The sequence below is a fragment of the Anticarsia gemmatalis genome, chromosome 13 (assembly GCF_050436995.1).
Source record: "Anticarsia gemmatalis isolate Benzon Research Colony breed Stoneville strain chromosome 13, ilAntGemm2 primary, whole genome shotgun sequence".
In the NCBI taxonomy this organism is placed as follows: domain Eukaryota; kingdom Metazoa; phylum Arthropoda; class Insecta; order Lepidoptera; family Erebidae; genus Anticarsia; species Anticarsia gemmatalis.
The window spans coordinates 5,443,142-5,455,231 of record NC_134757.1 but is presented as its reverse complement, the minus strand read 5'-3'; the positions used below and the strand labels follow the sequence as shown (position 1 = coordinate 5,455,231).

Below are 12,090 nucleotides of genomic sequence, written 5' to 3'. Positions count from 1 at the left end.
TACTTCTGGACTGTCGTCATCGCTACTTTCAGTCTCGTCATCACTGTTAATTCCCAGGTCTGCAAAATCTGCCTGTTGTATATATCCTGTTTGCCGCCTTTTTATTTTAACTGGACATATTCTGTCCGTAGGCGCGTATGATACTTTTCTAAAATTAAAGTATGGGTTTAAATGCAAATAGGCCTGTCGTACTAAAATATTTAAATGTTTACTTACTTGTGACGTTGAGTTTTGTATTCTTTTGCTGCAAGTCTGCATCGTTGTTCGAGTGAATAAAAAAATAAAAAATGTTAAAATAAATTAGATAACGTAAACAAAATCGGGAAAAAAATTGAAATAAAACGTTTACCGAATCAATCGCAGTTCTTCGTCAGAAATCAAATCCTTTCTGAAATTATAAATATATTAGGATCTCGATCAAGAAAAATAGAGAAAATATTAATGATTATTTGTAACAAGATTATCAGAAATTAAAAGAAAAAACCTACTTTTCGCCTTGGGCATCTTCGAATATTTCGAACTTTTTTGATACTCTAGCCATTTTCTTTATGGTTGGACCGGCGAAACTGACTGTGTCCACATTATCTCTGAAAATGTATAAAACATCATATACTTACATATCATTTTAAATTATTCGAGAAATTATTAGATATAGGTACGTAATCTTTGAGGAGGAGCGGGGGAGCGGGCAGCGAATCGACAAATCCAGACTTTCCTCCGGATCAATAGCAACAGTGTCGAATCGCGGTCCCCAACAGTCATATTGATGTTATACTTAAGTGTTTTTTTACCTTAAATAATCTTTGACTAGTTCTTCATCCTCTGAATTTAATGACGCATCTGAAATCAAACAGCTTAGATATCATGATTCTATAAGGGCAACTCACACTTTTCAGTTGAAACAACGGGGTCTAATAAGTATTTTACAACATGAAAATTTACTCCTTTTTTTCATTTTTTGATATTGGTTGGGTATCCCCTGACCTTAGCACGAAATGCTATGGACGAACTACGCTATTAATGGAGATTCAATAACCTGGAGAACGCATTTAACTCTTGTCTTTAATTTTACCATCACGTGCAATTTTGAAGCAGAATATTTGGTCCTGAGCGTAACATTTCCCTAGCTCAAAAAAATATTCGAATAACTTCAAGTGTGCTTAAGTAAAATTTAAAAAGTATTGTCAATATCACATACTCTCTTCATCCTCAGGTGCAATGCTATCATACAAAACATCAAGTACTGCATCGGGCACCTTTAACTTTACACCCTCACTTTTCTTCCTTTTCGCATGGCTCGGTTCCAGATCGCTCTCGAGACAATAGTCACCTTTCAATAATCTGAAGATAAATTAAACACGGTGATGAGATTTATGAAGGTCTGCTATTATAGCACTTATTTAATTCAAAGGTCAAAGAGGGCTAAAGTATCGGTACCAAGCTATAGTAAATAGAAGCTAAAGTTCGATGTTGCATCAGCGGCTAACAATGTAAAAGCTATCTTGAATAACAGGAGTGATAACATTGTTTTGTAAGTATTACGGAAATAAGAATTTTCATCAGTGCTAAAACTGTTTGTTATATTATTTTCGCTCTTTAATTATCCTCTCTATATAAATAATATTATATTTGACAAATACACTAACTTTTTAAGATTGAAAACAGAGTCGACCTCTCCAGGATACGGTACATCTGTCATTGGCAAGTAGAATGCTTTCTCAGGCATTACAACGAGACTGGAAGGCACGAACGTCGCTCTTTTATACGAGTATTCTTCGAACTCATACGCATATTCGTCCACATCGAAATCATTGTTTTCCGTCACTTTGTCGCTCATAGTAGGGGCTGGTGCCACTACTTCCGCTAAATGCCTATCTATGTCTTCTTTCTTGCTTAGAAACCTAGTTAGACACAAAATTATAGAGCCGTTCTTAACTTATTGCGGTTTGTGGAATTAATGCTAAAATGCTCAACGGGTCTTATGTGCGGTGAAAATGTAAAGGTACTTAGGGTATATTATTATTTTGCTTTTAAATTTTTTATGCGCATAAGACCCATTGAACTTCTTAGTATTCAAATTATATAGATTCATATGGTATTCAAAAATATCTTCAACAATACTGAAGTTAATTCTATCTTCTACAGCAGTTATCTAGGTGGTTGTATTGTCTCGGTTTTGGCTTTTGTTTGGAAACAATAAACGCAATGATTTGATTTAAAATACCTTTTAGTTTGATGAACACTTTGGACTAGCTCTTGTTTATCATCCTCTTCTGTTAACCCTTCACCTTCAAGCGTCTGAAGCTCTCTGAATTTGATTTCTAAGAACACCTTCTCTAACAGTGCCTATATTAGACAGGATAATAACACAAACATTTAGTACCAGACAACATTCTATAATAGGCATTAAAAACATTACTACATTCATATGTTTGAAAGTTATGGAAATAAAAAAAAGGGCTACATAACTGATGGATATAGTCAAAAAGTTAGTTTTTAGCGTTTACCTCATAGAATAATTCTCCAATAACATACAAATCTTCAATATGAGCTTGTATATGTGCATTAGCATTCTTATTTATAGGTCTCCATTGACAATCCATATTAAAAACTCCAGCTTTGACTATCTTTATTTCTGACGTCGGTGATTCGTACCACGTTGGCGAATTTTCTATTCGTTCAAGAGTCTTTTCGCCTTCAATAAGCTGTCCAAAAGCGACATATTTGGATTTCATCCAAACCGCAGGTTGGAGAAGAACGAAGAATTGCGTTAAACAATCAACATGCCTGAAAACATTCGATTATTATGTCAAAGGCCTTCGGGCGGCTTGAACGACTTAGGACACAAGATTGCCCACTAACCATTCAATAAGAAGAATATGTCTTGATCGTCAAATGATTGTCGTGACTTTAATCTGACCCTGTCAAATTAAAGTCACTGTCGTAAAGGTATGCTGACAAATTTGAAAGAACAACAGTTCTTTCAATAGGAACAGTATATAAGTCAGTTCTAACAAGATTACCTGCCATCATTAGCCATGCATAGAACTCCACGTCTGTCGTGAGGAACCGAGAAATTTTCACATCCTAGTGAGCCTTTGTTCTTCAAGCCAAACCCTCCACACTGTATCCAGCAGTCTTTAACGATACGATGTACCGGTGTACCAGCGTAGCCTCCTTTTGTAGCACCACATAGTCGTAGAAAATTTTCACACGTTTCGGGGACCAAATCGGAGTAAAGCTGAAAGTTATGAGTGTAACTTTTGCTTATTTAGGTGAGTGCAACGTAGGTGGTTTGCGTGTTCAAGCTTACCATAAATATCAGTACTCCTATTGGTTCTTCGTTTATTGATATGTGTAAATACGCGCAGGGTCTCTGCAAAAGCCGAATAATTATTAGTAATGAGTGACCGATGGAGATGAGTCAAACAAAAAAAAGTAACTTCAAAAAATCTTAGTTTCTTTAGAATGGAAAAGGTACCATGAAAGTATTTGAAACTTACGCCTGAAGATCGTATATAATTGGCAAACTGTTGAATTCCCTCTTTGTAATAATTAACGCGTACATTGTACACGTATCTCGTCTCTATGAGGTCCTTCAACTCGTTTATCCCACCGAGTAATTGATCGTTTATCAATATAGCCACTTGGGATCTTAGGCAGTATGCTAAATTGCCGTATTGTATTTTCAAATCGTTTAATACTTTCGGCCACTCCACACCTGTTACACCTGAAAAGTACATTAATGTTTGAAGAAATTAGTGAATTAGATAGTGAGTATTTGTGTTGTTCAATTTAAAGAACTGACTCAGTTCCCATTTTCCTCAGATGCTCTAACCTTGTTTAATAAAGTGCTTTTGATAACTAGAAAGGAATATATCCCGATATTCCTAGAGAAGCACTTTGAGTGAAAGGTTAGACTAATCTTGATCAACTTTCATAAAATCATACCAAAACAAGGACCTTATTGAGAAGTATAATTACCTCGAATCACAGGAGCTTCAAATTGTTTTTGCTTGTACTTATACAGGCCTTTTACCAAATATAAGCAGTAAATAAAGTCCTTCGTCACCCTGTTCCCAATCACTGTAAACTTAATGAGGCCTTGTTTCGGCACTTTTTCTTTTTTAGTAGGATACGAAGGATTTCTGGCAGAATTGTGGCCATATTTGTACGTGCGAGAGTATACATTGTTGATACGGCTCTCCCAGGGATGGTGCGACTCTTCCTTTTGTTTTAAAGGTATCTCAGGATTAAAAAACGACATGTTAGCAAAAATGTTTTGACATTAGTATTTGTTTTATGTCAACGAATGTCATTTTTAATATTGTGATTTGCGGCCTACATAGTCCAATACACCCTTTCTATAGAAACTTTTTAAGTTTAATTCAAAAAAGGCCGTCTGCTTCTCTTGGAGTAACCATCGCTATGCAAGACCAGCATTGGCCCTACTGTAGTACTGTGTGTATGTGTACTGTACCTACACAAAATATCTATATCTATACTATATAATATTATAAAGCTGAAGAGTTTGTTTGTTTGTTTGTTTGTTTGTTTGAACGCGCTAATCTCAGGAACGACTGGACCGATTTGAAAAATTCTTTCAGTGTTAGATAGCCCATTTACCGAGGAAGGTTATAGGCTATATATCATCACGCTACGACCAATAGGAGCAGAGTAGGAATAAAAAATGTTACGAAAACGGGGAAAATAATGACCCATTGTCTCTTATGTGACGCAAGCGAAGTTGCGCGGGTCAGCTAGTATTATTATAAAAGTATTATTTACGGATTTATTTATTTACGGATGTAGCTAATCGGAACCTATCACTATGCCTAGGCTCAAAGATTAACGAAATGAGAACAACCCAGATCAAAATCTTAAAGATTTTAATAAGAAAGAATCATAGAAAGACAAACAAAGTAACATTCGAAAATGTTCCAAAATAAATTAAATTAACTAAGCAATAAAAATCATAACAATAATACATACCTATTAGCAAATAATGTTCACACAATAACATTTAAATCATAATAAGAATTAAATGATATCATTTCGGATAGGATGAACAATAATATACTCATGTAATTTTAGAGATTTCGGCTCAAGAACGTTTTTGGGTTCCAAAAACGTTTTTTTTCGGAATTTTGTAGTTATTTTATATTTTTTCGCGAATATAAAAATAGCCTTTTCAAAATATAAACAATAAATTATAATAATTAATGACAATGAAAAAGTTATAATGGTAAAGTTTACGATTGCCATCAACTTCAGTATCGTAGATGTTGCAAAAGTTTCTTGATAGCTTAATGTATCTGTAAATAAAAAAATCTTTATAAGTGTGAATTTAGTAGTTAGAAAAGTGTAGCGTACAAAAGAAAAGCTCTCAGTTTCAGCGACTAGCTATGAAACATATAATGATGATTATGGCTTTCTAGGTCTAGTCTATATAATCTTAAACTTACATCAATCTCACTCTGGTAAAGTGGGGTATCACCAGGGAGCCGTATTCCTCCACCAGATTCTGAAATTGAAATTTGACCATTAACGTTTCTTCGAAAACATTTTAGCATAAACATTGATCAGATGGATCAAAAACCATGCCATTTGATTTTCCAAATCTATTCCTATTTTAAGCTTAACTTGTGTGAAAGAGGACATGGAAATGAAAGGGGTTGTGACAGAATTGACGGCTGATAAAGATGAACAGAAGAAGAAAACATATTGAATCTTTATTCCGAGTTAGGTATAGTAACTCGGAATAAAGATAATGATTATGACTTAAAGACCTAACCTTTCTGCTTCGCAGTCAATTCATCTTGATACTTTTTATTCTTCTTCTGATATGCTTCAACAGATAAAGCTGGTCTTATTTTAGCGAACTCCAAGCTTCTAATAGAATTCTCGTGATTGTGTTCGAGCTGGTCCATAGTTCTAACATAGTCGGATGATATCTTGCTGGTAACGAGTCTACCGTGTTGTATGTTGAAGACAGATTCATCTACCGGTACTGAATGTCGACGCATGTACTTATCGTCATCGTCGCTTTTGATGTGGAACAATTGCGGAGAGTTCTTTAGTAGAGAAAATTTCTTATGGTGTGTCTCTGTAGCCGGTCTAATGTGACAAAATACAAAAAGACCTAAGATTAGCGATTGAAAAAGGAAAAGATTGACTTCATTTATTTGTGGTCAGACTTCAAAGATTTAATTAAATATGAAGTCAGTAATCTGCATACCTGTCTGTTTAACACTATGCACCAATGAGTTTTTGACACGAAACAGCTATTTATACGATCCACAAAATTTTTTTTCAGGTCTGGTTGTACTTTGTGTCCGTTGTTAGTAAAAGTTCCCGTGACACAAAGAGCGATAATTAGTTCGGAAGTTGTCTTTTTAAAAATAAAACAAAGTTGTTAATAAGTAGAATCTCATATACTTACTTATAGTCTTTCAAAGTAGGTATAATATCTTCGCTATCGGCAGTCACATGATCATAAAGGCGGATGAGGACTGACTGTCTGACTGGTGCTTCGCTCGTCCTCGGTGCCAATGGTCGACGGACCACAGGAGGTTCATAAGAAGGCGCCTCAGATAGAATTTGCACTTTCCTGTGTGAATCAATAAAAAAGATTAATACATTAATCTCTGAATTGTTGCGATGCTTATATTTTTTGCGTGGATGAAAGCTCTGCGTGAGTGCTCAGGCCTAGTTATAAGCAAGTACTGTAGAACGGAGTGACTTGTTACAGTTGAGTATATCTTAAATTCATTTTTTTCCAGTTCAATTATTGTAAATGCAAGGGTGTTTAACGCCAATGTATACAGCATGCTAGGTTGTACTTACAATCATAAAAATAGTACATAGGTACTAGCTGACTCGCGCAACTTCGCTTGAATAATGGAGATCGTCACAAAAAGGGAGAATAGGTCAAAATTTTCCCCGTTTTTTGTAACATTTTTTACTGGTACTCTGCCCCTGTCGGTCGTAGCGTGATGATATATAGCCTTCCTCGATAAATGGATTATCTAACAGTGAAGAATTTTTCAAATCGGACCAGTGGAGATTAGCGCGTTCAAACAAACAAACAAACAAACAAACTCTTCAGCTTTATAATATTAGTATAGATAATGAGTAATACCTGTATACTTCATCATCCTCTTCGCTGTCTAACTCCATAGAGCTGGGTCTCATAAACTTCCTCATCTGCGCTATGTCTTCCGGACGAACAAATCCAGTGGGACGTCTCTTAATCTTACTACGTGATTCGTTTTTCGACATAGGCTGGCTGATTGACACTTTTCTACGAAAATAGATTGCATAAAATATCTTATTGATTTAAAGAAGAGTTATAAAACGTTTCTGGTAGAAACTTACTTCTCCCGCGCAGATTTGGCCTCCTTCTTAGCTAACCTATAAAATTAAAAGTTAAATGAGAACGGAAACATTAATAATTAACTCCTAAAGTTATAGATTATGAAAATGCGTTTACCGAAGAAGCCTCAGTTCTTCATCACTTATCAAATCTATCCTGAAAGTAAAAAATACACACATATTAAGTATAAATGCTCACAAAAAAAAATAATTTACTGTTACCTAAGGCATTATTATAGAGCAGTTAGTAAAAGAATTTGGACGATTGGAGGTGGGTTGGAGGATACCTGTAGCAGAGCCGTAATCTAATATCCCAATTGTTTGCCTCATTTGGCGTGATATATTACAACGATACTAATTTGCAAATAATTGCAAATTCTTTTTTTCATTATTGTTTTTTTCAACTTACTTTTTGCCTTCTGTATCATCGAATAATTGGTACTTGTTAGCTAAGCCCGCCATTTTCTTGATAATAGGTCCTGCGAAACTGGCTCTGTCTGCATTTTCTCTGAAAGCGTTTTGTGAAGTTGTAGTGTAAATGAATAAATAGAGATAATATGAACGAAACTGAACTTTATTTGTTATTACTTTATGTATTCCTTGATAATGTTCTCGTCGTCCGAATCTAACGAATACTCTGCAAATGTACAGAAGAAAGAAATGTTAATACGGGATATATTCATTCCAGGTATGACAAGAAATCAACTATAGAACTAGTCGTTGGAAAGTGTGTAGGGCTATAAATTCACTCCAGTAATAAAACATTTTCGAATTATTTGCGGTCTGCGCACGATACAGATAGCCACCGACCGAACTAGATACCAAATCTAATTCGGTTTCCATGTAAAAGAAGGTTAAACAAAGAAACTTATATAACTAAAAATGGATATAATAATCGTTTAGACATAGTGGTATAGATTCGTATAAATTCTTTTAGTGCAATTTTATTTGTAAGCAGCTGTTACCAGACACTCTATGTTGGTCATCGTAACACTCAAATAAATGATCAAGCAAAACATCGGGCACATCCATGTGGATTTTAGCTCCCGCTCTCTTAAGCCTGTCCTCTTCTATATCACTACCCAGACAGTAATCGCCTCTCAGCAGTCTAAAAAAATGTGTAAATAATAGATATTAGGTAGTGGCAATACTGAACACGTTGAAAATATTTACATAAATGGTACAGGAAGTCGTGAATTTTGACTTGCAGTTGGTCTTGAGGTGCTATAGGTACTTAGCCAACGTAAGTACTAATTAATAGTTATGTTCTAAGGACTTTTCACCATAAAGTTTATAATACATAGAGGTTACACTTAAGGTAGTAACTAGAAGAGCAACGTTCTTATGTTACTCACTTTTGTAGATCAAAGGTAGAGTCAATCTCGCCAGGATACGGAACATCTGTGAACGGTATGTAGTAGGCCTGTTCAGGCCTAACAACTAGACTTTCTATACGACTCAATTTATCATACGAGTATTCTTCAAACTCGTAAGTGTATACATCCACGTCAAATTCATTGTTAACTGGTGGACTGTAAAATAATGTGTCAGTTAATGATTGTATTGTTACTTAGTATGTTAGCCGACCAATATTGCTCACGGCCACTAAATTCACTAATACGAGCCAATAAGGCTGATTCCTTCTATTTCATCAGCATGGTATATCGATGGAGCAATCAACACAACCAGCGAAGCGCAAAATCAACCGCTTTATGTTGGTCTGAGGCCAATAGAACCCTTACCCCATTTTTCAAAATCTGTACAATTAATAATACAGAAAATAAAACTTCTGGGATAATTTTGAACAGATCTGGGAATTAATCTCGGATCCCTAAGTTCGCAAATTACACTGGTTACAGTTGCGTCATCAAAGTGGTTGTAATTCAATAGTGTAACAGTCCAAACAAGTATAAAATATTAACCTTGTTGATTTTTTGGTATGTGTGGGAGAGGAGAATATTTCCGTTCCCTCTGTCATAAATCCATCTTCAAGTCGTTCCAGCTCCCTCAATTGAGCTTCTCGGAACACATTTTCTATCAGAGCCTAAACATGACGCAAATACATGTTTAATAAATATAATGCGGACCTTGTCTAAGGTACTTAAGACATTGCTAAGTGATTTTGTGTGACCATTTGTCACATTTCACTACGTTTATGGGATTTTGAAGGTATGCAAAGTTCCAACCCTCTATTGGCGCGCCAGGTACGGTAACTAATTAACTAATTAAACGAAAATAATTTTAATATTTCATACACACAAGTTTAGCCTTCCCTCTCTCCTTACCTCGAGAGAAAGAGGGGACGTCTTACCAGCAGTCGGAAACACAAAAAAGGGAAAAGTTAATTTTATTAAACTTACATCAATAATTCCAAGTAATATTTACGAAATGTTTATTTTATCGCAGCCTACAAAAAATACTTACCTCGTAAAATATCTCTGCGATCACTAAGAGATCTTCCACATGTCCCGAGAGGTAAGCATTAGTATCCTTGTTCACGGGTATCCAGTGACATTCCATATTAAAAACTCCAGCTTTATAAATTCTTATTTCCGCTGTTGGAGCTTCGTACCAAGTAGGAACATTTTCTATTTTTTCCAAAGTACCTTCACCCTCTATTAGCTGACCGAATGCCACGTACTTGTGTAGCATCCAAGGTGCAGGTTGAAGTAGGACAAAGAATTGTGTTGAACAGTTGATATGTCTGAAAACATTGATGTTGATTTTATGTAACTGTTAACTGTTCTCTAATATTGTATCATAAACCTGCCTTGTTTTATCATTGAACTTGTGGGAAAATGGATGAAGGCAATCAAAGCCATTACTTAAAAGTGAATAATGTGAATATTGATTTCACGCTACATACCGATTCTGCTGTAGTAAAGTAAAAGACAAAATTGAATACAAAATATTTCTATATTCTCTCTATTTCAAAATATATATACTTAAAAAGTTATATTATTACCTACCTGCCATCATTAGCCATGCAAAGTACTCCACGTCTGTCATGAGGAACAATAAAATTTTCACACCCTAGTTCAGTTTTGCTTTTCAAAAAGAAGCCTCCACCCTGTATCCAACAATCTTTGACGATGCGGTGGATCGGAGTTCCTGCATAACCACCTTTCGGATTCTCACACATGCGAAGGAAATTTTCACACGTAAAAGGGCAAATATCGGCATACAGCTGAAAGTAATAATGATTATTCAATGATAACTGATCTGTTAAGTATATTGAAGCTGTAGACGTTATGGACAAGCATTACTAGCTTACCATAAATATCAGCACCCCTATAGGCTCTTCATCTATCGCGATGTGAAGATAAGCACAGGGTCTCTGAAAATGTTAGCACAAAACTACTCAAATATTTGTCGGGGCTGAAAATAAATTCTAATTTATTTCTGTGGGTGCCTTATTATACATAATTATTATGATATCTTCCATAATTACACGATTTCCTCATGTCTCCGCATACAACTAAAAAAACAGTACTTACTCTATATTCTATTTGAATTGTTTTCTTTCGTACTTACTCCAGACGATTGTACGAAATCGGTAAACTGCTTGATTCCTTCCTTATGATAGTTGACATTTACGTTGTATTTATATTTAGTTTCTACAATTTCTTTCAATTCGTTTTCTCCGCCTATGAACTGTTTGTCTATCAGCACAGCGACCTGAGACTTCAAGCAGTACGCAGTTCCGCCGTAATGTATTTTCAAGTCGTTCCATACTTTTGGCCATTCTACGCTTGTAACACCTAAAATAGAGGGAAAGAAAGTAAGAACAGTAAGCGACTACAAAAGCTTATACGGAAAAAAGAAGTAGAATTCGTTCAACAGGCACTGAACCAAGAGTAATGTAACACACTAGGAAGAATGACAATGAAGACCTCTGAACTGATCTGAAGCGTAATGAATTGACTTTTATCTTTCGATTGTTTAAATTTTTGACAATATTCATTGAAGGTATTTTGGTTACAGGTCGGAGTATGTAGGACGTGGGTATGTCATATTAAATGAACACCGATGAGTGTGTAGTATACGTGTTTAAGGAAGATACATTTATATTGGCACTGATTATCATGTAGTGAATACAAACCTCGTATGATAGGAGGTTCAAATTCTTTCTGCTTGTATTTGTATAATCCTTTCACCAGGTGAAGGCAGTAAATAAATTCCTTCGTAATTCTGTTCCCAATGATTGTAAACTGAACACGATGAACGGGAGCTTCCTTTTTCTTAACAGGATACTCGACATTTCTCGTAGAATTATGGGAGTACTTGAATGTGTTTGTATGAATATCTTTAATTCGATTTTCCCAAGGGTGGTGTGATTCTTCTTTTCGTTTTAAAGGTATTTCGGGATTGAAAAACGACATTTTAGCAAAATTATTTGTGACTATTTTGCTGCTGTTTTTTTTATATTATGCAAGTTGTTTGTTATCAATGTCTGGTTTATAGTTTTTGGTACAAAGGTAGTTTTAGATTAGCGAGCCGAGAGGTGGAATAGAAATAAATTGAAATCATGCTTCTCCTTTTCACCGGTAGATGTATAATTTATACCATATGCTACTATTCTGTGCTTCTCTGAGTGGTAGACGCTGCTTCGTGAAAAATCGTTTGTTACGGTTCCTCCACAGACCAGTCTTTGTGTATCCATCTTTCAAACCAATAAATGAATACGTATATTCCTTTAGCAATAAAGTCACTTTT

The 12,090-nt window shown here is 35.3% G+C and overlaps 2 protein-coding genes across 2 annotated transcripts; both read right to left on the bottom strand.

The window, feature by feature from the left end:
* LOC142977587 (uncharacterized) lies at window positions 1-4,281 on the bottom strand. Its single transcript, XM_076121563.1, has 12 exons — window positions 3,985-4,281; window positions 3,504-3,730; window positions 3,314-3,376; window positions 3,024-3,241; window positions 2,508-2,787; window positions 2,225-2,346; window positions 1,647-1,901; window positions 1,199-1,341; window positions 792-840; window positions 489-587; window positions 217-388; window positions 1-148 (listed from the first exon to the last, which is right to left on the bottom strand). Exons 1-11 carry the CDS (start codon window positions 4,265-4,267, stop codon window positions 346-348), a joined length of 1,782 nt encoding a protein of 593 aa, XP_075977678.1. The 5' UTR covers window positions 4,268-4,281; the 3' UTR covers window positions 1-148; window positions 217-345.
* Window positions 4,282-5,306: 1,025 nt separating this feature from the next.
* Window positions 5,307-11,756, bottom strand: LOC142977739 (uncharacterized). Its single transcript, XM_076121822.1, has 17 exons — window positions 11,477-11,756; window positions 10,909-11,135; window positions 10,649-10,711; window positions 10,344-10,561; window positions 9,799-10,078; window positions 9,297-9,418; window positions 8,730-8,906; window positions 8,340-8,482; window positions 7,963-8,011; window positions 7,784-7,882; window positions 7,493-7,531; window positions 7,378-7,413; window positions 7,142-7,303; window positions 6,443-6,610; window positions 5,795-6,117; window positions 5,466-5,524; window positions 5,307-5,315 (listed from the first exon to the last, which is right to left on the bottom strand). Exons 1-17 carry the CDS (start codon window positions 11,754-11,756, stop codon window positions 5,307-5,309), a joined length of 2,454 nt encoding a protein of 817 aa, XP_075977937.1.
* Between the last annotated feature and the right edge of the window lie 334 nt (window positions 11,757-12,090).

Bases quoted from the DNA above. Each gene is read 5' to 3' on its own strand.
- LOC142977739 (XM_076121822.1), bottom strand. From the start codon at position 11,756: ATGTCGTTTTTCAATCCCGAAATACCTTTAAAACGAAAAGAAGAATCA. The intron at 7,883-7,962 runs GTAATAACAAAT...AAACGCTTTCAG, and splicing joins ATTATCAAGGAATACATAAA to AGAAAATGCAGACAGAGCCA. The intron at 6,118-6,442 runs GTAAGTATATGA...TTGTCACATTAG, and splicing joins CCTACTTTGAAAGACTATAA to ACCGGCTACAGAGACACACC.
- LOC142977587 (XM_076121563.1), bottom strand. From the start codon at position 4,267: ATGTCGTTTTTTAATCCTGAGATACCTTTAAAACAAAAGGAAGAGTCG. The intron at 1,342-1,646 runs GTTAGTGTATTT...ATTTATCTTCAG, and splicing joins TCTGTTTTCAATCTTAAAAA to ATTATTGAAAGGTGACTATT. The intron at 841-1,198 runs GTATGTGATATT...GTTTGATTTCAG, and splicing joins TGCACCTGAGGATGAAGAGA to ATGCGTCATTAAATTCAGAG.